General features: G+C 38.7%; 6 protein-coding genes across 9 annotated transcripts in view; 2 read left to right on the top strand and 4 right to left on the bottom strand.

Annotated features, from left to right (window-relative positions):
• Positions 1 to 16475, bottom strand: part of LOC124411467 (targeting protein for Xklp2-like) — a 22415-nt gene extending 5940 nt beyond the window's left edge. The window contains exons 1-8 of one of the 2 annotated variants that reach the window (XM_046890577.1): positions 16223 to 16475; positions 15980 to 16109; positions 15720 to 15807; positions 15519 to 15651; positions 15363 to 15455; positions 15098 to 15277; positions 14852 to 15010; positions 14558 to 14733 (exon numbers count right to left, since the gene is read on the bottom strand). In XM_046890577.1, coding sequence (XP_046746533.1) covers positions 14560 to 14733; positions 14852 to 15010; positions 15098 to 15277; positions 15363 to 15455; positions 15519 to 15651; positions 15720 to 15807; positions 15980 to 16097 — 945 coding nt within the window. In that variant the 5' untranslated portion in view covers positions 16098 to 16109; positions 16223 to 16475 and the 3' untranslated portion in view covers positions 14558 to 14559. Of the gene's footprint in view, positions 1 to 13684; positions 14734 to 14851; positions 15011 to 15097; positions 15278 to 15362; positions 15456 to 15518; positions 15652 to 15719; positions 15808 to 15979; positions 16110 to 16222 lie in introns of those variants that run through there. The other variant, XM_046890576.1, reaches the window with a different exon arrangement.
• LOC124411465 lies at positions 2064 to 6571 on the bottom strand. Its single transcript, XM_046890574.1, has 7 exons — positions 5913 to 6571; positions 5004 to 5290; positions 4728 to 4868; positions 4440 to 4637; positions 4123 to 4302; positions 3500 to 3998; positions 2064 to 3312 (listed from the first exon to the last, which is right to left on the bottom strand). The coding sequence occupies exons 2-7, from the start codon at positions 5208 to 5210 to the stop codon at positions 2612 to 2614; spliced, it is 1926 nt and encodes a 641-aa protein (XP_046746530.1). The 5' UTR covers positions 5211 to 5290; positions 5913 to 6571; the 3' UTR covers positions 2064 to 2611.
• Positions 7467 to 23200, top strand: LOC124411463 (protein dispatched). 2 transcript variants are annotated; one of them, XM_046890571.1, is made up of 10 exons: positions 7467 to 8194; positions 8694 to 8831; positions 8906 to 9598; positions 9677 to 10064; positions 10161 to 10750; positions 10834 to 11397; positions 11500 to 11800; positions 11896 to 11969; positions 22782 to 22788; positions 23166 to 23200. In XM_046890571.1, exons 1-10 carry the CDS (start codon positions 8057 to 8059, stop codon positions 23198 to 23200), a joined length of 2928 nt encoding a protein of 975 aa, XP_046746527.1. In that variant the 5' UTR covers positions 7467 to 8056. The 2 variants fall into 2 exon arrangements, with proteins under 2 accessions (XP_046746527.1, XP_046746526.1); XM_046890570.1 differs by lacking the exons at positions 22782 to 22788; positions 23166 to 23200 and adding an exon at positions 12280 to 13640 and having other exon boundaries at positions 7472 to 8194; positions 11896 to 12196.
• LOC124411469 (prefoldin subunit 2) lies at positions 17539 to 18216 on the top strand. The gene is made up of 3 exons (XM_046890581.1): positions 17539 to 17717; positions 17799 to 17922; positions 18005 to 18216. The coding sequence occupies exons 1-3, from the start codon at positions 17569 to 17571 to the stop codon at positions 18182 to 18184; spliced, it is 453 nt and encodes a 150-aa protein (XP_046746537.1). The 5' UTR covers positions 17539 to 17568; the 3' UTR covers positions 18185 to 18216.
• On the bottom strand, positions 18402 to 20680 carry LOC124411468 (GTP:AMP phosphotransferase AK3, mitochondrial). 2 transcript variants are annotated; one of them, XM_046890579.1, is made up of 4 exons: positions 20296 to 20679; positions 19525 to 19644; positions 19081 to 19253; positions 18402 to 18981 (listed from the first exon to the last, which is right to left on the bottom strand). In XM_046890579.1, exons 1-4 carry the CDS (start codon positions 20465 to 20467, stop codon positions 18772 to 18774), a joined length of 675 nt encoding a protein of 224 aa, XP_046746535.1. In that variant the 5' UTR covers positions 20468 to 20679; the 3' UTR covers positions 18402 to 18771. The 2 variants fall into 2 exon arrangements, with proteins under 2 accessions (XP_046746535.1, XP_046746536.1); XM_046890580.1 differs by lacking the exon at positions 19525 to 19644 and having other exon boundaries at positions 20296 to 20680.
• Positions 21911 to 25266, bottom strand: LOC124411466 (cysteine protease ATG4D). The gene is made up of 6 exons (XM_046890575.1): positions 25016 to 25266; positions 24216 to 24383; positions 23732 to 24082; positions 23010 to 23291; positions 22512 to 22912; positions 21911 to 22434 (listed from the first exon to the last, which is right to left on the bottom strand). The coding sequence occupies exons 1-6, from the start codon at positions 25050 to 25052 to the stop codon at positions 22249 to 22251; spliced, it is 1425 nt and encodes a 474-aa protein (XP_046746531.1). The 5' UTR covers positions 25053 to 25266; the 3' UTR covers positions 21911 to 22248.

Here is a 25266-nt window from a genome sequence, read left to right as displayed (position 1 = left end):
ATAAATTCATTACAATGATATCGCGTGATGTAAATCGGGTGTATGATAATGACAGTTTTCAAATAAGCGCATAACGTTGATAATTCAATATAAATACACATTTGTATACGGGGGGGGGGGGGGGGGGGGATCACATGCGTGTATAGTTTATGATTAGATATTGAAATACAATCTAAATAAAATGTCTGCGGTATATATTACAATGAGAAAATATATAATTATGTGCTAACATATCTGTAATACTACTATACATTATCACTATATAAATGTACGCATAATCATCTAAACGATAGTTATCGGTCGCAAGTCGTTGTATGAATATTAATAAAAAAAAGAAAAATATTAATAACAGTAACAATTATAGCAATAGTAGTAATCATAATAATAATAACCGTCATGATAATTCGATATAAACAGCCGTATATGTAGATATCGTAGTCGTAGTAAGTTATACAAATCTACCTTATTATAATAACAATATCTATCGTGCATTCGTACCGTGTGCAAATCTCTCTGCGCTCCACCTGTCCATTTCAATAACGAACTTTTAGAATCGTGCAACAAACAATAAATATTTCACCCAAAAAAGATAGTTCAATCATTCGATTTAATTTTTGCTTGATTTTCCTAAAAAATCATAGCTAGAGCTGACAGAATAAGCGTATTTTCATATTATGTATACATATATTGTACATCGTAGATACATAGTAATAAGTGAATAAATATCGTTAAAATGGATACGCGAACAAGTCAATTCCGATGAAACGAGTTGGAAAAAACAACGAACTAACGTCCCGTCTTTTGTCGACTTAAAAAATAATCGAATCAATTCAATAATGAGAGTGAACTTTTCATCTTTCTTCTTTGCGGATTGCAAAAATATTGCCAAAGTGAATGTATTTGATTTTTTAATACGGGCAAAAACGTAATAATTCGAATAATAATAATAATAATAACAATAATAATGATGACGATAAATATGATATAATTGTAAAGATGAGTAGTGCGCAGGAATACATTGATAAATTTTTATTGAAAAATATTAGTTTTCTAACTTAATATAACAAATGTAGTAATAGTAACGCGTAATGAAAACAATACGTAAGAAGAAAGTTTCTGTACGTACAGCAGACTGTCTAACTAATTTGCCCTTTTAATGTTATCTGATTTAATCTTTTTGTGATACGGTATGATAAAAATAATTGATCAATTCAACGATTAATTTAATCATGTTCAACAATTCAATAAAATTTACTATCGCGAAAAAATTTTTGGGTTTTAGTGAGGAAACAAAAATAGTATAATTTCAGCACCCTAAAAGAAACGTTATCGACCGGTTTAACGATCAAAACTGTGTTTTCGAATAACAGAATGAAATTTTAACTTTACAAAAATACGCCCAACTAAATGATACCGGCATTGAAATCGTGGCTGACGCAGCAATTTCAACTAATCAATGGTAATTTCAAATAAAACATACGTATATGTGTGTATAATATATACTTTAACCTAACACATTTACGGAAAAGATTACATTATAAGGAACGAGCCTCTCGACGAATCTGTTGGAAAAATTGATACCCATAATTGACAAGCTAATTGGAGAATCAAAAGACAAGCTGAATAAGGAATTGTCAGGTCTTCCCGTGATAGACCCGAAAAATTGAGAAATCAAAGTCACTCAGTTACTGTTATTACGTCACTGGTGGACGGTATAATGTGTTTACTCCTAAAGCGGCACATTCGAATTGTAGTACCGTTTTTTCGTTCCCGTACGTTTGTCTTTCTCAATTTACCGGTCGAACGGAATTTCAAAAATTGCGTTTCAAAAAACTAAAGACTCTATTTTATCTATAAACCGTATTTCTCTGGACAGGTGAACATTACGTCTCCTTCTCAAGGACTAGCTGACATGTATGATTTAAACTTCGATTCAACGATAAAAATTGCGTCTCAAATTGGCCGATTTTTTGTCAGGTAAATATGACAATAATAATAATCCCTAAAGTCTCTGTGATTCGGCGAATCAGAATCCAAGATACGCATCTTAAGCCGCCTTTTTCGATTTCTGTTGTATTAAAATTAGCTACTATGTTCAGGTCCAACTAAGACCATAGATAATGTAAGAGAAATCGGCTGTCTCATCGCAATGACAAGAAAATATATCTTTCGCGTATAAAAAAACAAAAAAAAAACCAAATTAACAATAATTAAAATAAATACATCTAGGGGCAAAATATATTTTAAATTTTATAAAATTCATTTCGATCGAATCGGCTTTTCTCCACATTATCGGTCTACGTTGTAATTAGTAACATTTATCTAAAAATATAAACGTAAAAGTATCGCTTCGCATATTTCAAAACAAAATTTAAATATTTTTATAACACTTATCAGACTATCGTCGGGCGGTAAATTCTAAAATCTCTGTGACTCGAAAAAGCGTCGAAAAAATTGCAATTTTTTTTCACTCCTTACGAACAGAGCTGACACAATATCTCGATTTTCGTCGCGCTTCAAAACCATAAACGGACATATAATCAGCTTCTTATGTCTCCTTAAGCTATTTACTTAGTCGAAAGGCGTCTTGTCTTCCTTACGATCGTTGTAGTTATTCTAAAAGGCCGGAACAAGGCTCGGATATCCTCTTCAGCCAATCGCTTGTTGAATCAGTCGTGTAAACGCATGGACCAATGCGAAGTTGCCTAGGTATAAAGTTTGTAAGAAAGGTCGGTGTAACATTTCGATTCTCCGACTGCATTGGATCTCTGTTTTCATCGCACGTATTACCAACTCCGTTCGAATTATCCTCTTCGTCCGAGGAGCAGAGGTCGATAACTGCTACCATTTTCTCTACGGTCGATGATTTTTCTCGCTCCCTTCTGAGCTCAGGGTTTCGAATTGTCGATAAACGACTCAAATTCGTTTCAAGGCTCTCCTTCTCATGCTGGAAACTGCTCCTGAGCTTCTTAGCTTCCGGTGATCTCGCGGGCTCGGTTGAATCCTGAGTTTCTAGCACCCGTGTAATGGGCGTCACTGTTGCTAACTCATCGTCGTCGATGACGATGAAGTCGTTTTCATCACCCGCATGTTTACGCTTGGCGGGCAGGGAGGAAGAGAAGGAACGACGCCGTTTCGATTTGGGTGCGGGACGTGGTCCACCGCCCCGTATTTGTCGAACGCGCTGTTTTGGGAGCTGGTATTTGTCAAGGTTATTTTTCAACTCGTCGATCTGTCGAGGCGTTAGTAAAGTTATGGGTACGATAGCCTTGCGACATGCGACGCAGAGTATCTGCGATCGAATGCTTAATACTGAAATATAAAAAGGGTGGTCATTTGTCAATGATGCGTGATAAAATTTCCTTTGTACTGTACACTAAAGTCTGGGGCGTTTGTTTGTACACAGAAAGGGGCACAAACGTACATGCCGTTATTTTTCTTATTCGAAACGTCTGTGCCCCCTTTTAAATTATAAGGCTAGTCGTCGATCAATACGTACTGGGCTTGCCCCTCAAAGAATTGAACTTGTACTCGTGTACGTAGTCGTCTTGAGGAGGCTTGTCACGATTCGCTTTATGCGATACGATCCATCGGCTAGTGTCCGTTATTCTGTCTAACCATCTCGGTCGAGAACCGTTGCTAAGCGGTGGAGCGATCAAGTATCGCTCTATCCTTTCAAGTCTTTCTTGTTGCGTTACTTCTGTCATGGTACGAGATTTTTTAGCCATCGCTATACCGGCAGGGGAGGAGAACGGAATCGTCGGGCATCGTGCCAGGTTTACCGATCCCCTTATCCGTCTAGAGCTTCGAACCGCCTCCGTTTTTGTGGTCGATTCCGTGCAGGATTTTTTCGGTAAACGTTTCGAGTCGTTTGACGATAACGCGAAATACTCCAGAAACTGGTTTTGCACCATTTGTGGTCCTGCCGATATCTCCGGCGTAACAGGCCGTGAATTGCCGCTGCTCTGTTCCTGATCGCAGCACAATTTTTCATGTTCCTAAAACATTCGAAACCGTTTAGTAACGAAATTCCGACTAATTTACTAAGAGGAATTAATTTTCATGGTTTTAGTTCTGTAATTTGACAGTAGGTAAGAGAACAGATAAAAGATTATGGTGTACCTTCATTTTCTTGAACCCATCGAACTCAGCGTCACAGTTATCGCAGAGATATATGTCATCGCACAGAACTGGCTGAACCACAGTCTGTAGCTGCTGTTTCGTTTTGCTGGCTGGTCCAGAAACTCCGCTATTCCTTGGAAGCAGCAATCTTCGCGGGCTTTCAATTTTCTTATCGTAATTCTGAAAACAACATTGAAAACAACATTGAAAACATGCCAAATGTTTATGATCATTCATAGACAGTAAAGTGTAAGTATTTCACAGAAATATAAGGGAATAATTTTTAAAATATCTACGATCAAGTAAATTGAGCGCACCATATTTTCATTCCGGAATGTGACGAGAAGCTTTCCAGTGCTTTTGTGGAAAAGGCTCGTAGTTGAGTCCCAATTATCCACATATTCCAGCTTATCTCTCGGGTGTTGAGCGAGGTGGGAACAAAACCTGAGCAAATATTCGCTGCGGTGATATGTATAGCAACGAAATACCAGCTTCTTCAGGTTCCCCATCCAGCTCTGCAACAAAGAGAAGCAGAAGAAAGATCAGATTTCATGCTACAAGAAATTAAGTACCTGGCTGCCAACTACTTCGCTGCAAATAATTACCTCGTTTATCTTCCGAGGCCGTACAAAGGGATTTGTGAATTTGATCTCCTTAGGCCACCATTGCGGTTCGCCAATCACCTTTGCGGTATCGTGCCCGAACGAGCATTGCACCATAAATGTTATGAAACGTTCCAGTTGAGGCTGCGAAACCATTCATTCATTATCGGAAATTGGTAATCGAAAAGTCTGAATTTCTCAACATAAATACAAGTTGAGCAATATAATTAATAATTCCTCTGTGCAGATCCTCCTAATTAAGTTCAACGTCCTAATTACCAGGGTGATTTTTTCCAGGGAAGTTAGATACCCATCCGCAAAAAGGAGTGGAAGATTTGAAATCATAGAACCCTCCTCAATGCAGCCGGCATCAGTTGGCTCCTTGCATTCAGCGGCAGCCATCATACTCTCGTCCAAGTTGTCGGGGAGTTGGTTGTGCCCGAGTTCTGCCCGGTCCCCTGGCTCTTGCCCCGTCGTAAACCTCATCTTCCTCTTGCTACCATTCTAGTAGTTAGAACATTGGCTCTGCCGAGGTATTGGTCGCGTTTATGGCAGAGAACTTAGCACTGCAAGTTGCCAATTCTTATGTAACATCGACGCTGTGTTCGACGTGTAAAAAGTGTGTGTAATTCAGAGGTGTTTCAGGTTTGGAGTAAAAAGAAAATTGGTTGACGATTATTTTATTTATTTATTTATTGCCTATAAGGATAATAAATACAGTACAAAAAAATGTTTGGCAAAAGTAGAGACGTACAGGACGTTTCACATGGTGGAAATAATTTCAAAGATTTGGCGAACGTATGAAAAATTTTAACCATTCGGGCCATGTTGAGAAAGTAGGAAGCGTGTTTTGATGAAGCTTGATATGCATGATCAAAAATTGATTGCAATGTTCATAAGCTCTGCTGTATTTGCCTGGTCATATCTAGCGACGTATTTACCATAAGTAAATATCGAAAATGATAACCTGCGCGGATTTGCGGGAGAAGAAAAACAACCGTTAGGATGTTCCAAGACAAACAATTTAGACGCAAATTACAAATGGATTGATGTTATCGCGATCCTGCCTTGAGGGTAAAAATATTTACTTTTCTCGTTTGAAACTAGAGCTCCGAGAATAATGGCTTAATGTTACGTTTCCATCGAAGTATGACCAAATGTCAGTAGTCAAGTATGCACATATATTACCTTTGTGTTCCAGGCTGTCGCTATATCAACGGTTATCCTCCTCTATATAGAGAGTGTTTTGTTTAGCTCTGGTTTTTCCCCCACACTCTATAGGCTTTTGCTACGTTTCGAAAGCAAATTGGTTCTTATCACCGCCCCGCGCTGCGCGCACACGATCTTTCTTCTTCCTTTATTATTTTTTTCCTTATATTTAATGCGTTACACACCCCCTGCTAGTCGAACTATTATAGTTAAAAGACAGGCGATCGGTGGTTGGTGGTAATAGGCGCCAACTAAAAAATGGCGTCCGGATCATAAGCTCTGCGAGCAGGATTGTGGTTTGACATACTGCAGTTGACACTGATTCAACTAGCGTTATTTATCCCTAATCGTTAACCCAGTGCACAAATATCCAATTTTAAAAATATTTATCAAAATCCATAAGGAAACACACAATCAATTAATCTCCACACTACAGTGTTATTATTTCTATTTACTATTAACAATATCAAGATGGGTCGACAGTAGCATTTCTCCATTTATGACGCACAGCCGCAAACTATAGAGAACACAGATCATTGTTCTAACATTTTGTTTCTAACGCCACTAGCGTCACCAGTCGGCTCACAGCCATGGCCTTCCCGTTGGGACTTCCCCGTTAGATTGCCCTTCTTCATCACCACTGTCCCCATGGCTATTGTTTATTAACCGCCATTACCTGCGTTTTCGCAGTCTTGCCAACATATTGAAATTCACGCGAGTATTTTAGAATTCACGGTAATATGAAGTCATTAAATGCAAATACCAAAAGGAAAAAAGCGTTTTTTTCCGATGACAAATAACGATGCTATAGTGACATAATACATCGTATTAGGTTGTGGGTATGACACACCAATTCTAAATGGTATAATCTATTCGATTTGTAGGTACTGCAGCCCACAGGATGACCAAATTAACTTGATGATACAAGGATTACAGATAATTTTCGTTTAAAGTATCAAGCTAAAGCCAATCACAGCGTCGTGCTTGTTGTTATACAATCATTTTGGCCACTGATATTTTTAGTTTCAAATTTATTTCTGATGTATTATTGTCACGCTCCTGCGTAACGTTGCAGCCGAGCAGCGAATGAACCGAAAGAACAAACTGCATAATTTTTCTTGCGTTGAATTACAAAATGTAATGTAGTGTTGCGCAGAAATAAAAAAATTATTCGGTTTCCTGTGAAGTCCTTATAAAATTAATATGGAAGTGAAACAAAAAACTTCGAGTTTAAAGATCACTGCTGCAAAAATTTATTCAAAGAGCGGATAATCAAATATCATAATCCCGATTTTATTTTCGTTTACGCCGAAATGCGAAAACGCGCAAACGAAACTTGAAGTCATTTGTCATAATCAAGCTGCGCAAAAATGATGAAACTTGTCTATCGTCATCTCAAGTGCTTTACTAACTTTACGAACTTCATTTTTGCAATTTCGTCGCCTAGTTTTCTGCACATCGTAGGATATCAGTGCGCGTGTCAGGTTTTCCCAATTCTCCCAGCGACCAGCAACTCCACGGATGGGATAACAGAGAGAAAAACGCGCATGCGTCCGTATCCGTTAGTCTCAACAGTAGCTTAATAGTAGAAATGACGCTTTAACCTCGAATTTATTGGTCTTTTCCAGTATAAACAAAACACTCATCCCACACTTATGTATAGTTAATATTTCAATTTTCAAATACAAATGTAAACTTAGGCGTCTTAACGTTAAAAAAAATAACCGCGCCGGTATGATAATAAAAATTACCAAATCTCTGCCTCTCTGGAAAGGACGACGCGATTATTGGAAATTCTCAGTGTATATCGCGAACGGTGTTTTAACTAATGTCCTGAACCCAGATGTTAATTGTAATTAAAATTGCGTTGGTCTTGTTTTCTCCTAGAACGCAAGAATCGCGATAATTGAAATTAGAAAATCAAATTTAAACTCTATATTACAGACTGAAGTAAAATTTCCATTGTCTTATTCTCAACGCCGTGCTATCGGTATTGTACCTATATATACACGATATTTGCTCAATTTTCAATTAGTCCTTTATCAAATAGTGCGTAGAAAACTAAATAACAATAATATTAAACTTGACGCGTACCTCAAAAGTAAATATTCTTACGTACAATCATGGAAATATGGTGGTTTTCCCGTGTCGTGGCTTATCATCCCTACGCTATTCTTGCCGCTGTTTTCGTCTTCTCTTCAACTTGTTTGATAGTCCCGTTAACTACTAAAAAATTCCCGGACTTTTCCGACCCACAATTAGTAAGTATATCAAGTTCTCTTGTCGATGAAAAATCAATCTCATAACCATTTACGATTATTTAGACAATCATTGTCTGTTTATATGAATGGCTAAGCTTTCACACGCAGAAGGGGAATCCCATGATTAACAATTTAAATACACTTTTTCTTGAGCCATGAATAATACATTTACTAGATTGCTTATATTGTAGATTGGTGAATGAAGATTTTACCTTTTACTTTCAACCCCTTTTTATTTTATGGCATGTGACTAGCCGGATTTTATACTTCATCATTCGTTTTATGCCAATTCACAATGATCACGAATTTGAATCTCCAATTTTTAATTTTTTCGTTTTAATTGAATAGTCAAATAGACGGACTTTTTCTAAACATTAGTCGCGCGGGAAATTACCTGATTAGCAGTGCAATTTTCATCAAGTATAAATCATAGGAATTATGGTACATTCCAATGAATCCAGTAAATACTAATTTATTAATATAATAATAAACTTTACAGGGTTTCGAAGCTCGAGGAACAGTCTTGGCATCGAGATTAACAACATGGCAAAATTTAATAGAAGCAATCAGGCCTCGAGGAAATCTTATCGCAAATCCTCTGGAATATTATCATCATATTTTTCAATCTATGAGCCTAGTGAGTCATTACTATCCTATCATTGTTATAATTGATGCACTTGAACATCTAACAATGTACCGTTTTGTCAATAGAATGAAACAAGTTTAACGACTCACAACGCGACAACTCAGATAACTGTGGATAAAAAGACTCGTAAAAAGGGTAAAAACAAGGGTAAAAAATATGGAAAGAATAAAAAAAATATGGATAGAGAGGAGGAAGATGTGAAAAAAGACAAATGGATGGTGCTAAAGGAGTTGGAAAAGAAACAGAATTTCCATTCCGACAATTTAGAGACCATAAAGAGTCATGTCCACCTTGAAAGCGACGGCTTCTTTTGTAATCCCCCGACTGCCGCCTATGCTCGTATTGTCCTCAGATCTGTTTCTGGTACCGAGAACTTATGGTCTTTGGAAGGAATACTGGCTCAGTGCCACATCGACGCTGCGCTACGCGCCAACAACGAATTTCCATCTTTGTGCCAAACCCAACTCCAAAAACAGCACGATGATACAGAAAAAAAATGCTGCCGAAGCTGGTCACCGGCTAACTATGTGGCTTTACTATCGAACAGAACCTCTTGCCTGGGTGTTACGGAGAGCGATTTGAACAGAGTCAAACTCTTGCTCAATCGGTGTGCTCATTTTTATCACAACCTTCAGCTTACTCCAGACTGCGCTGATGACTCCAATTGCCAAAGGCGCGTGACCCCTGATTGCTATTTGCACAATGCTCCGTATCACCTTCTCTATTATCTTCTCGATACCGAGTTTATACCCGCTTACGTAAGTGTCTGCACATTTACTTTTCGTTAGAAGTTCACGGCTTTTGGTATCTTCCATTTCGTCTATTACTTTTTTCAGAATGGAACCACGTCACCGAAACTAAACACAACTCTGAACTCCGCCATGCTTTTCTTACCAATGGCTGCCAGTTCTGCTACTCTTGACTTTTATCGAGGACTAAACCAGGACGAGTTAACTTACGGAAAATTCAAAGTACAGGGAATGCAACTGGGACTGAAGAGCACGCTCTTTGATCGTCTTTTGGTTTCAGATTCTTGTCTGCTCCTTGCAGGCTTTGCATTTGTCACAGTTTGCATATGGGCATATACCAGCTCAATTATACTGACGGTAACAACCATACTTGCCGTTCTCTTCAGTCTTGGCATATCGTACGCCTTTTACACTCTCGTTCTGCGGATAAATTTCTTCCCTTTCATGAATTTGCTGGCTATCGTCGTTGCTGTTGGTAAGAATTTTACTGTAAACGCCAGGCAATATTATACCTTACAAAGGATTCTTTAGTACTTGAGCCCTTCGTTATAAATACAGACTGTGTTTTCAGGAATTGGGGCCGACGATGCCTTCATTTATTGCAAAGTATGGGAATGCGGGAAGCAGAAGAAACTGACGGGCGGTGGACTGGTCAGTCTGGTCCAAGAAACGATGAAACATGCTGTTCCATCTATGCTGGTCACCTCACTGACTACAGCAGTTGCTTTCTTTGCCTCTATAGTCAGCAACGTCACGGCCATAAATTGTTTCAGTTTATTTTCCGGAATGACTGTGATAGCCAATTTCTTTTTGATGGTGACCTGGTTACCGGCGAGCGTTGTTGTCTCCGAACACTGTCACCTCACCTTATTATCGCCAGCCAATTTTATTGTGAGGAAAATCTACCGCCCCCTCAGGCTCTTCCTTGGTAAAGTAGCCACTGATTTTGGCAAAGTACTTTCCAGAATCGCAATCGAGTTGAGATGGTTCTGGCTAGTGATCCTTGGATCCACAGCTGTTGCTGCCAGTCTAGTTGTCTTTCGATATCCAGGCCTTCAGCTGCCAGATTCCCCTGATTTCCAACTGTTCGATAGTTCTCACCTCTTCGAAAAGTATGATTTGGTTTTCTCGCAACGATTCTGGTTCGAAAAGCTAGAACTGGTAAGTAAATATCGTGACGTTATTTCAGTTTGTTTAAAAACTAACAGCAAGTTCTATCTAACTATCAGTAATGCAATCCTCAGGGAGATGGGGGTGAAGTTTTACCTTTGAGATTTGTTTGGGGAGTAAAACCCGTGGACAACGGGAACCACTTGGATCCAGGAGCGAGAGGAACGTTGGAATGGGATGAGACCTTCGACGTATCGAGTCGGAAGTCGCAGCTCTGGCTGCTGCAATTCTGTCGTAGTCTAAGAATGCAACCGTTTTATAGAAGTACTTTGGGTCCCTTACTCCCAAACTGCTTCATTGAATCGCTAAAGGCTTTTATGCAGCGGCGTTGCGTGGATCCCATAGATCCGCAAATAGATCGTTCCCCGTGCTGCGAAAACAGTACTTTTCCCTACTCTCCATCTGTCTTGGAACATTGCGCAGCTGAAGCGAACGCCGATCTATATCGCACACCTTCTGACCTTTGGGGAGGGGAATCTTCCACTTCGGCAGGACTAAAGTTCCTCAAAGAAGACGTTCACCTTACTTTGAATAACACCAAACGGCCTCAACCCAAAATCAAAGCCCTAATCATTGAATACGACAGCAATTTCACGTACAGTCTCTCATTCACAGAAATGGATCAGTTTTACCGTCAGGTAAGACTTAATCAAACTAGAAGTAAAAAGAAGAAGAAAATGCTGAATTATTCGACGACAAGTATCGATCGCTCGTATTCTGACATCACGATTTATTCACAGGTTGAAGGCTGGATGAAGGAGCAACTGCTAAACGCACCATCCGGGATGCGAGGTGGTTGGTTCATCAGTAGATTAGAATTTTACGAACTTCAACGAACTCTTTACGAGGGTACGCTGTGGGCTATGGGAGTATCGATGGTCTTAGCATTGGTGGTGTTAGCTCTAGTCACACTCAATATTCTAGTCAGTTTGTACGCAATCATTGCAATTGGAGCGGCGATAGTTGTCACAGTCGCGTATCTGATTCTGGCTGGATGGAGGATGAATGTTCTCGAAAGTGTTGCGGTATCCACAGCAATTGGTAAGCTAAATTTAAATCGTTTCTTCGCGTTCTTAGAAACAGCGTCCTTCCCCCCCCCCCCCCCCCCCATTTTATCCTGAATTCTGCCCTCGCAGGTCTTGCGGTTGACTTCAGTCTGCACTATAGTGTCAGCTACAGAGCTTCCACCTCCGAGGATAGAGTTGATCGGGTAAAAACAGCACTCGAGCAAATGGGAGGACCGACACTCATGGCAGCTGTAACCAGCGGAGCTGCTGGCGCGCTTATGCTTCCGTCGCAAGTCTTGGCTTACATACAAATCGGAGTTTTTCTAGTTGTGGTAATGGGTGTGAGCTGGATTTACGCTACCCTATTTCTCTGCCCAATTCTGGCTGTTGTGGGACCATCGCAAGGCTTTGCTCAGTACCAGTATCCGAGGTACGTGAATCTGGACCGCGAATTCTTAAAAGGTGGCAAGTACCATCAAATTTCGTCTTCTGGAAGTAAAAATGTTTTTCCAGATTTTCCACGTCGTGGTTTCGTTCGAGATTTCGTAAGGATGTAGAAGAGACTGCGACGGGTGTTACGGAGAACCGTAAAGCCAAGGGACGAACCAGGAAACAAAACAGGGAACGAGAGCGCGAGCGAGAAAAGGAGCGCAGAAAAGGCAGAGGGATGCTGTCGGAATCCACACTCAGCACGTCGAGCACCGTTTGCCAATTTCATTGCGGCGAGCTGGAAGTCCTTGCTGGGAGAGGACCGCCGTCGCCATCGCTGCCGCCGTCCCCATCCTCGACTCTGTTGTACCTCGAGCCTTCGCAATCAGGTCCTTCGTCAAGTAGAAATAACAAGAGAAAACCGAACAACGAACTCGACTAAGTGGATCGGATATACGTCTTTCTGCAATCATCCGCTGTTCAAATGGTAAGTCAATAAGAGTCTAACTGAAGTAGTAAAGCTTACTGATGATGAGTCAATGTCGTAAAAGAATCGTTGACAAAAAACAACTGACAAAAAAATTTGTGATTGTATCGTGTAATACTAATTGTGTATACGTATGTGATGGTAAAGATGTTAGGAAAAAAACAACGATGTACCTAACTTATAAATATAATTAGTGTATAAAGTCTTTGTTGGCCGTGATCTCAAGGCTGAGGATATTAATGTAAACAATATTGTTGTTACACTAACTTCAGGTTCAGTTGAGATTTTATTCGTACGTTGAAAGTTCAATCATTGTGAAAAATAGAAATTCATGTTACAGGGAACTTGAATCTAGCTGAAAACTAGTCGTTTCTAGAGAAAACATCTGAATGACTAAAATAATATTAATAAAAATTTCATATTAACAGCCTGAAACAAATTTTTATGAAGTGAGACGTAGGAGCAGATTAACGTTAAAATTTCCAATATATATATATATACATGTTATGTATATACATACATATACACAGAGATATATGATATAACTTGAGTTATTACTACGTGTTGTTACATGATCGTATGTATATATGTATACTATATTGATATTATTTCACTGCGACGTTACGTAGACTTTGTAGACTATGGTGACAAATTATTGCGAAAATGTCGCCTATACTGTTAAAACTACGTTGCGAAGCAGTTCACTTATGTTCCTAATTTGAACGTCTTAAACGGTGCAACAAGCCATGTGATGTTGAAGCAGGTATTCATACCTTAATATGATATATTTTCAAAGGACTGGTGAATGTATTCTATATCAGTCTTCAAATAACATAATTTGCATGTGACGATGGTAACGACGGCCTCTGAAAAAGTGACGTCTTACAGATCCTAGCTTAATTTTACCTGATTTTAGATATTTCGAGAGAGCAGTATACCTTCTTCTTGTAACTCGTGACAAATTTTATTCGTGATATAGCAGTGTTCTGAGAAGCTCTACAACCGTGTATTAAGAAAATATCATGACGATAAAGCCATGTTAATTCAAACTATTATATGCATCTCATACATATCAGACTTTTTAGTTTAGACATGATGCATCGGCGCCTCATTTTTTCACGCTGTTGATCGTTTTGTTTCTTAATTTTTACTCCAATGGTCCTCAAAGTATTATTAGTAATAATATCATGACACAGGATATTTTGGCAGGTATATTTCATTGCTTAGATATTATAGGTACCGACTCTCTGAGCAGCTCAAATAGAATCGAGTTTATTTTATTTCGTAATTATTTTTATGCAGCTAGTTTATATTATTCATTTATACATAGACGTTTTTATTGTTAGATAAGTATATGTTTATCAGTTTTGGAAATTTACGTAATAATGAAAGTCCGCAATCGAAGCAAAGATCAGTGGAAGAATTATTTAATGTGAAACTTTTTGATAATATGTCTACTACCTACATCTTGATTACCTAGTCGGAACACAAAAAAGCGAACTCAGACCGAAGGTGAACAGTATTATGATATGTATTATTAGTATAAATTCAGTATTTGTCATTCCGTTTATAAAATCATCTACTCGCAATTAAATAGCAGTCAATACATTGAAGGACTTTATTGAAAACAGGTTGAACGACAATAAAACTGGTTACCCTCAAATGTCCTACTTTGTTGTGCATTATTATTAAAAAATGACAACCGTATCACAAGTTATCGCTGATATCCTTGAAGATATCCGTGGTTAACGGGTTGCCAAAAAAGAATGTTAGAAAGAAGGTCGGTGATTCGTACAACAAAACCTTAATTTCACTGCTGTAAAGAGTTGACCCGAGATTGACGTAATATTTATTATTATTATATATTATGCAAACAGTTAGCGTCGCTGTCGCTTAATTATGGTTGGAGTGATCGGATCGGTCAGAGGACGCTTAGCTACCTGAGCCATTTGTACACTTTTGAAACATCGAATCGGCTGAGCCTTTGGTACCATTTTCTTCCTCATTTTTACGATCTCTTCTTCCTCCCGCCTCTTCCGCGCAGCTTCCCTCTTCAAATCACAGAATACAAAGCGATGAAAATACCTCTTTGAAATTTTAATTTGGAACGTGTTTGGTACTTTTCAGAGAAATCTTACCATGTAACAGTGAAATGATTTTCTAACTTACCAATTGTCTTAGCTCTGTTTCTAACTGCTCTTTATTCTTCAAATAATTGTCAAATATCTTTCTTTCTTTGGCTCTTTGTTCGGAATTGAGCATAGGCGTTGGCGGAAGCATCAAAGGTTGCCTTGGCACTACCGGCATGAAAGGAGGCCTCCGCAGCACCTTAACACATGCGATTCGAACAGTACACCACAGCCATTTTTCCTGTCGTGATTCTTATTTATAACTACGATTTTCATGAACCGATACCTTCGGTGATCTTGCTCTGAACCTTGGAGGTGCTGAATCCGACTTTTCTGCGACACATTTATGTTGCGACGTGGAATCCATGGTCCTCGTGGCTGTATTGCTGTTAATCGATACTTTTTGCAAGAATTTTGGAACTGGGTTAGCTCGAAATTTCCGCGCATCCTTTTCTGCTTGCAGCACCTGAGAGCATACCCAAGACATACATATGTTAGTTAATTTCCAACGTCAAGAGCTACTGCTTAAATTTAACATCAAGAATATATACCATCTTTAGACGTTCCATTTTGCGCTGCTGAATCTGCTTGTTGCGCTCTTCAAAGCTAAAGGGTTGGAACTTCATACTGGGTTTGTTTTCGAGCTGTGCAGTAGAAGAAACAATGAACTTTACTATTTTTGGATTAGGTGGATAATCTTGACTTACACTTGGAACAGCCTGAGGCTTGGTGTTCACCCTCCATGGTAGAGGCTCGACACCTTCAATGCGAAACGGGGTGCTTGTGATGATGTTCTCTTGTTTTTTGGTGGGGTCTCTCAGCCCTAGGGTTTCTAGCGGTCTAAAGAAGATGAGTACATCGCTGTAATACATTTTCACGTTAATTTTTTATCAAACTTTTCATCTCACCTTACAAAATCGTTCGAAACGTCATTGGGCAGTGTCTGATAATGTTTGTTATCCAGCAGCTTCGCTGAAAGATCTTGATTTCTGCGATCTACGTTTTAATAAAAGGATCCAATTTGTCAGCGAATGAATCATTATGATAATATAATATTTAATGTCACACGATAGCAGAATTCATGGTTTATACGGAAAAATAAAATATTAACTATTATTTGTTTAATAGCTACATTGAAAAAAAAAAAACTAGGCAGAATCATGGTTACCAAAAAATGAATCCTTTGCCTCCGGGATGCTATCAGCAAAGGAAATGTACTGCGGTGACTCGATACGGTCATAAGTGTTTTCAAAAAGAGGAAGTTTAGCATCGCTTGACGTACCCATATCTTCCGCAGTCTTGTATTTTTGTTTAACGAAAAAATAGATAAATAAATACTGTTAAAATCTATGACTGATCATTGCAATAACAAGTTGATCGGAAAAAAAAAGAGTTTCGGTAATACTCTTACAGTTTGATACAATTCTTCAGTCGAACAGAATATATTGATTAAAACTACGAATATTTTACTACAGAATAGGTTCACTGCTAAAAAATACAATATTTGGTGCTGACAAGGATGAAGTTTCAGTCGTACTAAATTTGAAATATAACTGACGCTGGTCACTTCAACATAGACAATGGATTTCAAAGTGTTTTCCTTCCATCAAGTCTGGACAAAAGGTCACAGACTTTGCAGAGTGAACCAGGTACAATAGCAAATGCCATGTTTATGGGTTGGTGTATGCAACACATACTTAAATGAGGAAAGAGACACATCGTGTACTTAAGTACATTACTAAAAGTGAGAATAATATTTATGCGAAAGCTTATTGAAAACAGTACAAGTGCTCACAATGAAAACACTAAAGTGAACCCTGATAAAAGCAGTGATGATGGAGCCATACACTTAATATAAAATAATTTAAAAGATTTTTGGATTTACAAGATAATTTACAGCTAGAAACTGTGAAGAAAATTCGGCGGGTTGTGAAAAAAACCGTATTTATTGTGCATCCTGCTGAAACAGTTTGTGCTACAACTTGTTGGTGGATATTTCAAAATGAGTTTAAAATAAGAAAAAAGTGTGTGTTGATTTTGGGACTATTTAATTTTTCCTGAACTGCCTGAATTACAATGTTCAGTATCTAATAATAATATGTGGTATAAGATGGGATGTGGAAATTAATAAGACGTATTCTGTCTTATTCAATATTAGTTCACATCTTCGAAACGTGATTTTGCATATGTCTAGATAAAATGATTTTACTGGGGTTTTCTTTATTCATAATATGGATAACATTTGGGTAGTAGAGATAGTAAACCCATGTAGACCATGCGCGTTCACATAGTGTTCCAGTCACTGATCTATACAGTGTATGCTATCTGGATAGTGATCTAGATGATCTAGATCAATCTGGGTAGAGGATCCTTACAGGCCTAAGTGCCTAAGCCCGAAATAACGATCCCATTTGATATGTTAGCCAGCGCCATCTAGGCAGTGTTGAAGGTACTAAACTTCATCTCAATGCGCCTGCGCTATTAAAAACTTTATGACGGAGTATAAACGTGTGTGATACTATCACGATACTATGTTTCGCAAGGAATTGCGCATGCGCAGGACAATTGATGTCAAGTTCAAATGGTAAGAGAAACATCTGAAATACCGAGGTGTCGTGAAGCATATCACGTGTATTCGAAAAAGTCGTTGCTTGAACCGTGAGGGGTCGTCCACATCATGATCCTCCATTATTGTTTGAAGTGTTCAGGGAGCTAAGCTGAGTAATATAAAAAAATCGCGTGAACGAATCTCCAAATATGGCGAGTGACAAGAAAGGTGGAAAATCTTCGATCAGAGGAGGAAAATCCAATGAAGAAGTATTCGCCGGTTTTCAAACTCTGCGTAACGAGCAGAGGGTGATGGCGAACAAGTTGTCAGAAATGGAAATGGAGATGAACGAGCATAAGTACGAGCCAACTATTTTTGACATAACCTAACATACGCAGCTTTATCCCCTGAATATTAATTCGACAGAGTATTATTTCAGGATCGTTATCGACACTTTGAAAAATGTTGATCCCTCCAGAAAATGCTACAGAATGATCGGCGGGATTTTGTGCGAACGTACAGTCCAGGAAATCACGCCAACGTTAATATCCAACAAAGAGCAGGTTAGGTCGCCTCTGCGTAGCAATAAGAAACATTGGATAAGGGAAAAATCAAAGCCTTACTAAAATTCCTTGTATTTTTTAGTTAGCTAAGGTGATAGAGGCGTTGAACGAGCAGCTCGCAAAGAAGGGGATTGAAATAAACGAGTACAAAGAAAAACACAACATAAGAATTCGTGGTCAGGATGAACTGCAACAGCCGGAAGAAGACGACTCGAAACAATCCAAGAGAAATGCAATAGTTGTTAACCCGATCGAAGTCTGATGCTAATAATTATATCTCTTATCTTAACATAACTTCCCATTTTGTTCTTTACTAAACTCAACGTGTATTATTTTTTTTTATTGGACATAAAGAAAAAGAAAAATCGGATTCCAATCTTTACTAACGAGTTTGTGAAATCAGTTTGTGGGTTCGTTTCCAAAAATTCCCATATTACCGTTCGGTTTTGTTTGGAAACCCAAATCAAGACATTTCAAAATATTGTCCAGCACTTTTAATTGTGTCATTTTTATAAACTATACAATGTACATAATTACATGAGAGAGAGTGAAAATTTTCACATCATATTACAGGCTAGCTGTGTACGTGTAGCATTGAAGTCAGAAGTATTATTTGTCATAATTTTTTGGTAGTATACCAAATAAGTACTATGCTTTTATAGTCGATTAGTTTCCCTAAATTTTGATATGTTGAGTGCAAATAGATGCTTATAAGTAAAAGAAAATTGACACCATAAACCATAAAAACTATGGCAAATATGAATTTAATAAATTGAATTCGCCTATCTAATACCTCGTACGATTAATAAATTAATTAAAAACAGCTTCGGCAGATGAAAAAAAATATCATTATGATGTAAATTTAGTTACGTAGTCCTTGATGCTCGGCCACATTTCGTCTGTAGTACTTCCATGAAAATCACTAAGGATCCCCGTTTTCCTATAATACTCAATAACTGGTTCAGTATTTTTAGCGTAATCGTTCAACCGCCGCTCTACAACTTCCCGCTTGTCATCTGGTCTCTGGACCAACGGTTCTCCAGTTACGTCATCTTTTCCCTATAGGGTAGAAAGAAGAAAAAAGGCGGGAAATTTAAACAGAATATGCTAACAATTGAAGTGTTCGATTGGCACTCATCGTTATTTAGTAATACTCACCGGCACTTTTGGTTCGTTGAAACCAATATTATAAACTCTTCCGCTAGGTAAGTGAACCCACCGACCCTCCACCCTCTTTAATATAACAGCGTGAGGTACGACTAGATTGATGACTATATTCGCTGGATATAGTTGTTGTAACCGTTCCGCTTGGGCCACCGTTCGTGGGAAACCTGTGCCAAGTTTTGACTTGTTAGATAATAATATATCATTGGCGTTATTGCAAAGGGTAAGGCTCAACGCCGCGACGATAGTCCGCAACTTGGCCCCGCGTACTGACGCGCTACTTCGCAGTGAAAATCGGAGCCAAAAAACGGCGAAAAGACGTCCAAGTGGCTTAAAAATTTCGTGAATGCGTCTCATGGCTTTCGAAGACGTCTTTCGGAAGATAAATTTTGTCGCATTGGTAGTTTTTTCGCAGTATTTTGGTATTCATATACTCACCGTCCAGTAGCCAATTTTTTTTATCCAGACTTTCGACTTCTTTACCGATCAGGGCAATCATGGTTTCATCCGGTACGAGATCACCTTTGCTTAAGTATTTACTTACTTCCGAACCCAATTCTAGAAAATATCACAATAATCATGGTGTATCGCCAATAAACACGTATTTTGGGATGAATGACGAATCCGCGCGAAAGTGATCTAGTGTTAATCATCGCCGCAAATAAAATCCCAATTCGGTTCCTTCTTATAGGTTCTTTGGTACAATTAGGTATGCTCATAATTATAGTTTCACTGTAGTTACGACAAAAATACTTCCGTAGCTGGTATTAGTGTAGAACGTTAAGTCTGTGTATTGTTACGTAATATGAGGAAACAGAAAAATAGTATTATAAGGTATACATATATGGGTATTCATAGGTATATATATATATTTTCACGAACGCCGAATGATGCAATCTGTGACGAAACTTGTAACAGTTATCGACATCTTGAACAATAATGTTTTCGTATGTTCGTTACTCTGATTTATCAGCGCTTATCGTAAAAGTTCTATGATTATAAATAACGAATGCCTTTATGTAAGTAAAACGAATAGTGTGTACATATGGCGATGTGTAATGGTTCAAAGAGTAATTAACGCTGGTAAACAACGTCGAGTAGACTGTTTTACAGCAAAAATCGTTCTTTCCCTTTCACTCGTCACATTTTACTGTGGGTGAATTTTTATTGATTTATTGATACTATTGTTTGTTTCCATATATTCAATACCCGTCTTCTGCATAATGTGTCGCCGCAAAATATCTCCGCTCGAAACGTGGGTGACGTCGAAACTCTTCACGATGCGAGACGATACCGTGCCCTTTCCGGAAGCCGGGGCCCCGAGGATGACGGCCCTGAAGGCTGCACCAATAGCCCTTCGAGCTGTCGTGGCTGACGTCATCCTTCTCTGCGGCTCGATGGTTAGCCTTGAATCTTCACCGAAATTGCAACAGTTGCTCTGATGCGCCGACGAGTCTCGATGCGCTCACTGACGAAGCGCAGCTGTCTTACTACAAGGTTCTACGAGTGATTGGCAGTACGTTATCATTAGGATATGTAACACGCTTAAGCGACCCTTGATCCATGGTAGCGGCAGTCGGCAAACTGCGCGCTCGTATCTCCCCCGCAACCGATGAGGTATACACGCTTTATGCGTAACTAGGTATGTGCGCGAAACTTGAAACTCACGTGGTTCGACACGCACGTGGTTGAGCCGCGGTATTCGCGAGCAATCAAAGCAACGTGGGTTGGGTCTAAGGGTAAGTGGAGGGGATAGAGGATGATTCCTGGGCTCTGATTGGTGCGCGGAGCTCATTCTTCAATAGCCTAGCTTAGGGGATGGTCGATTTGAGGTTACGCAGGTTTCGTAATCGGGGTATGATGCGTAGGATACGGGTTATGAGAATGAGGCGAACTTTTGCGTAACTTGTACATATGGTATTTATTTCCTCAAAGGTGTAACATTTGCCTGGAATTAAGAGGCTGCGAGTCCATTCTAAATCGCTCATTCGTGCAAAGGTATTACTTCGCTAATTGATACTATTTTCATAGCAATTTAACGATAAAATAAATTCATGTAGGTGTAAAGTACGGATAGCGAAACGTTGAGTATCTACGTGAATATCTGCCAGGCACGGGTAGAAGATTATCGGAGAATTTCCCGAAATTTTTGCTTTTTAAAGTAACATGGTGCACGAGAGTCTAACGGGGATTATCGGACTATGTTCAGGTGTAGAATCTAATTCGGGATCAGCGCAGACTGGTCTAATAACAAGAACCCAAGCTTGTAATAACAACTGTTCGGGTAAAATGCTCTGCAGTCCCATTTGTATACGAATGGGTAGAAGATGGAAGTTAAGTTTACCGTGATCCATTTATAAATTACATTTTTATTTCACTTTTCGTGATTGTTGTATGCATGGGACAGCAGTCCTGTTCTGAACAAGACAAAATATTCATGCTTTCTATACTTTACTGCAGTGGGTACTTATTATTTGATATACTAACAATGAAGGCAGGGGAAAGAGATTCAAGAAAATCAATGGACACGTTAGGTATGTATGACCCACGCTATTGGAATAATGAAGATTTTGCCCAAACATGCCTAAGCTATAGGTTTAAATAAATAAATAATTTAAATACTCTTAAATATTACGATACACCTATTACTGTGCCTAGCACAAACTGCCAACGGTGCTGAACACGTAAATCATTCATACGAAAAAACCGAGATCCGTCAACCTATATATACATGTATATATAGGTCATTTATTTATATCATAGCAAAATACGTGTATACTGTTTTCCATTTTTTTTTTTTTTTATCACATAAAGTTACGATATTGTATATTAATAAAAAAAAAATGGCGAATTGTTATTTCTTCGATTACTTGAAGAAGAGGAAAGGATGTCAATTCATAACACGCGTTCAAATTGTCAGTTGAATGTGCTAGTGCATAATTAAGTGAGTACGAATTAATAATTAATAGTAAGTCTTGAGTCCTAGGAATATCGCGGCATTATCATCAGGTGCTTACCTAACATTCTTTTAAGTACTTTTTTTTAAGTAAATATATATCCTTGTACATATATACATATATATCTATACATATGTTATATAGATATGTATGATATATATTTATGGTTGTTCTCACAACTTTCTCTAATTGTATTTAATTTGCTCTACCATTCGCACAATTCGAATTCTTCACACTCGTAATGACTGTCATCATCTTCAATCTTGCTGGACTCCTCGGACGATGACAAAAGACTTTTTCTATTCTCCATACTACGCTGAACGTCAGCCCCACTGCCTTCGCTGAAGAGGAACATTGGATACTCATTTTTCTGGTTGGGTGGTATCAAAAACTAAAATCACGAAATCAGGACCAATATTTTTATCTGGTTCATCACACGCTTTGCGATTGACAGTCAAGTCTACTTACAGGTGCAACTACTGTCACAAAACTGTCGAGCGCAGCTTTGTCGCGAAAATAAAATCCCACACAACAGCTGGGGTCCATTTTTGACAGAAGCATCTTTCGTGGTGAAGTGCAGTGAAAGCTCTCCAGCGAGAAATTCCGCCTCCATACATCGACCGTTTCTTGACAGTAATGTGGATCTAGGTGGATCAGCTTGTCCTCCTGGTAACCGATGAAGTAAAGAGAATGACGTGGACGTCCCCCAATCACCCCTATGCAGTCTTCCAAACTAAGAAGAGCTGTAAGACATGGCGCATATCCGGGATTTAACTTATCCATGCCCAGTCTCAGAGGAACCAACAGTACCAGAGATCTCCAATTTCCATCGGGCTTTTGGCACACCTTTGCTACATCATCCATGTATACTGCAAAAGAAACAAAGTAAAAGCTATTAGAATCACAGACTTGACAGTATTTCTTGAATGACTCGGAAATCATTGGGCATCCACTAACGCTACCTACCGGCACAATCTTGTGCAACGTATACCGCAAGCTGATCAAATTCAACGTGGCAAATCGCGGCACGTTCGACAGCCTGTTTGAGAAGATGAGCTACTGACGACGGACCGTACCAATCTCCAGCCTTTTTTCCAGCAGCTGTACCTAAAGAGACCAAAGCGTGTATGGAGAGTGGCGACAGTGGGGCTGGCTGATCCCCAAACCATTTGATGATCATTCTGTGCTGCGAGTCCTCGTGGAATTGCTGGACTGAATCAATGGACTCGTCAGGCCGCCACCTCCATTCTATGCACAGTAACCTTGTCTATTAATAGAAAATATTTTACATCTGTAGTGCAGTTTGAAGTCTAGCTGTTGCTTGATATTGCTTGTACTACTGCAGAAAGCTATGCTGTAAGCAATAATCAGTAGTTTTCGGTCAAGATTTCTGTAATTGTTACTATTCTTTCAAAACTACTATATTTGGTTCTATGCTAGAATATTTTTGGTGTTCGAAAAACTCCAGCGACTTGCAATATTGTTATATTTTTAAATCTGCAAAGAATAATACATTTCCCAAGTTTAAGAGTTGCAAAGAATTTTTATATTGAAAATCTGAGGGAGCTTGCTTCTCGATTCTCTAAAAAAAACAATCGATGACATTTTTTTTTTAAATACCCTGTAAACCATTTCAGTTATCAAAAGATTAGTCAGTATGATTTTTATTTTCTTTCAGAAGTACTTGCCTCTGCCGAGAAAATGACAGACTAGCGCTTGGGCTAACATCATTTGTCCGCTTCTAAGCATACAGCCCCAGCCACAATCCGTTGTAAAGTTGGAACCATTCAAGATGGGAAATTCCCGTCGATAAGTCAACCACAAACGGGATGTGAAGTCCTTCCGAAAACCATCCATTCCTTGTTCTAAAGTACAGGCATCTTTTGCCAATGACACGTTGCTACCGGTTCCCATATCCAACCCTACAGCTTCGACTGCTCGTTCAGGAGAATCTTCATTTTGTCTTTTATGGTAGCAGGATCCAAGGAGAAAGACAGGAGATTCTTTTGAGAAGTTAGTCTTGATCTTGATGCTCCACCCTTGAAGTATTTCAAATAGAGTGAAACTTATTTATATAATTTTTTTACTCAGCTACATGAATTTGAAGTTTCAGTTTTTCATGTTTGCAATAACTTTTCACTTTAAGATTATAAGAAATGTGCCTGCGATTACCGTATTTCACATTATTCCACATCGACATTAGCTTCTTCTTCATTTTTCCATCGACCTCGGAACCATTGCTCGAGTCGTCGGTGGATATTGGTGATATCTTTTGCGATGATACGGTATGACCGGGAGTAACAAACCCGGTGAACCATCCTGCTCCCCCACTGAATGCACCTGCAGATTAATTGTTATTTGGTAAGAACTGTGACGAATTTTTAATCTCTTAGGCACAGCTGTCATTGCATAAAGCAGCAATAATTTTTGATAAGTAGTAATAAAATTTTTTTTTTGTATCAACCAAAGAACAAAGTGACTGTTATGTCTAGATAAGAAATCAACTCATTCATATCAACAAATTGATCTTTACACCGTTTTTCATTCATACAAAAAAAAAAAAAAAGTGACAGCTGTAGTAAACATGAACTGACAGATGTCTTATAGATTACGATGAGATAACAATAGCGTTAGTATGGCAACTTGTGTTTCGAAATAATTCGAAATGTGATTTTAAAAATATCATCATTATGATTGGTTCGTCGATTTTCGTTGTAGTTTTAAGATACTATTGTGTTGTTTCGCCTGATTCAATGAAGCGTGAAATGAGAACAAAACTAAGCTATTTCTACGTCTCGCGTAAATTGGCGAAGGTATTTAGCAGACCGGAACCATTTGACGAAATATAGCTATACAGGTATATTTTGTACGTATATGCACTAATACGTAGATAAACATGGGCGTGATTTTATTTGCAAAAGAGTGTGAATGAAGAATGAAGGATATTTCATTTTTTTTCATTTTTTACTTACCTAACCTCTCGCGCGAAGATTGGAGTTGCCCGTTCATAACCGATTAAACTGCGATTTCAATGTCTAGCGTTTTATTAATTTTAGGCTACTGTGACAAACTACATTTTCGAACGCGTAACACCGAGCTGAACAATCATACGTTTATTTAAATTTACACAGCGCTTAATCACCGCGTTTCCCACTTTTCAAGCTCGTCGAAATCGAACCGCCACCCGCCGCCGAGCCCGCTGAAGGCGTCATGTTCAATCGCT

The sequence above is a fragment of the Diprion similis genome, chromosome 10 (genome assembly GCF_021155765.1).
Source record: "Diprion similis isolate iyDipSimi1 chromosome 10, iyDipSimi1.1, whole genome shotgun sequence".
Classification (NCBI taxonomy): domain Eukaryota; kingdom Metazoa; phylum Arthropoda; class Insecta; order Hymenoptera; family Diprionidae; genus Diprion; species Diprion similis.
The sequence above is the reverse complement of the archived record's forward strand: the minus strand, read 5'-3'. Positions and strand labels throughout refer to the sequence as shown.

Coding starts and splice junctions, on each gene's coding strand:
- LOC124411463 (XM_046890570.1), top strand. CDS start 8,057: ATGGAAATATGGTGGTTTTCCCGTGTCGTGGCTTATCATCCCTACGCT. Junction 10,751..10,833: donor GGTTCGAAAAGCTAGAACTG/GTAAGTAAATAT, acceptor TGCAATCCTCAG/GGAGATGGGGGTGAAGTTTT. Junction 11,801..11,895: donor TGCGGTATCCACAGCAATTG/GTAAGCTAAATT, acceptor CTGCCCTCGCAG/GTCTTGCGGTTGACTTCAGT.
- LOC124411466 (XM_046890575.1), bottom strand. CDS start 25,052: ATGAACGGGCAACTCCAATCTTCGCGCGAGAGGTTAG. Junction 24,083..24,215: donor GTGGAATAATGTGAAATACG/GTAATCGCAGGC, acceptor AAATACTTCAAG/GGTGGAGCATCAAGATCAAG. Junction 23,292..23,731: donor CTGTCATTTTCTCGGCAGAG/GCAAGTACTTCT, acceptor TACTGTGCATAG/AATGGAGGTGGCGGCCTGAC.
- LOC124411469 (XM_046890581.1), top strand. CDS start 17,569: ATGGCGAGTGACAAGAAAGGTGGAAAATCTTCGATCAGAGGAGGAAAA. Junction 17,718..17,798: donor ATGGAGATGAACGAGCATAA/GTACGAGCCAAC, acceptor GTATTATTTCAG/GATCGTTATCGACACTTTGA. Junction 17,923..18,004: donor TAATATCCAACAAAGAGCAG/GTTAGGTCGCCT, acceptor TGTATTTTTTAG/TTAGCTAAGGTGATAGAGGC.
- LOC124411468 (XM_046890579.1), bottom strand. CDS start 20,467: ATGACGTCAGCCACGACAGCTCGAAGGGCTATTGGTGCAGCCTTCAGG. Junction 19,645..20,295: donor ACACATTATGCAGAAGACGG/GTATTGAATATA, acceptor GATATTTTCTAG/AATTGGGTTCGGAAGTAAGT. Junction 19,254..19,524: donor AAAAAATTGGCTACTGGACG/GTGAGTATATGA, acceptor AACTTGGCACAG/GTTTCCCACGAACGGTGGCC.
- LOC124411465 (XM_046890574.1), bottom strand. CDS start 5,210: ATGAGGTTTACGACGGGGCAAGAGCCAGGGGACCGGGCAGAACTCGGG. Junction 4,869..5,003: donor CCCTGGAAAAAATCACCCTG/GTAATTAGGACG, acceptor ATGGTTTCGCAG/CCTCAACTGGAACGTTTCAT. Junction 4,638..4,727: donor GGCCTCGGAAGATAAACGAG/GTAATTATTTGC, acceptor TCTTTGTTGCAG/AGCTGGATGGGGAACCTGAA.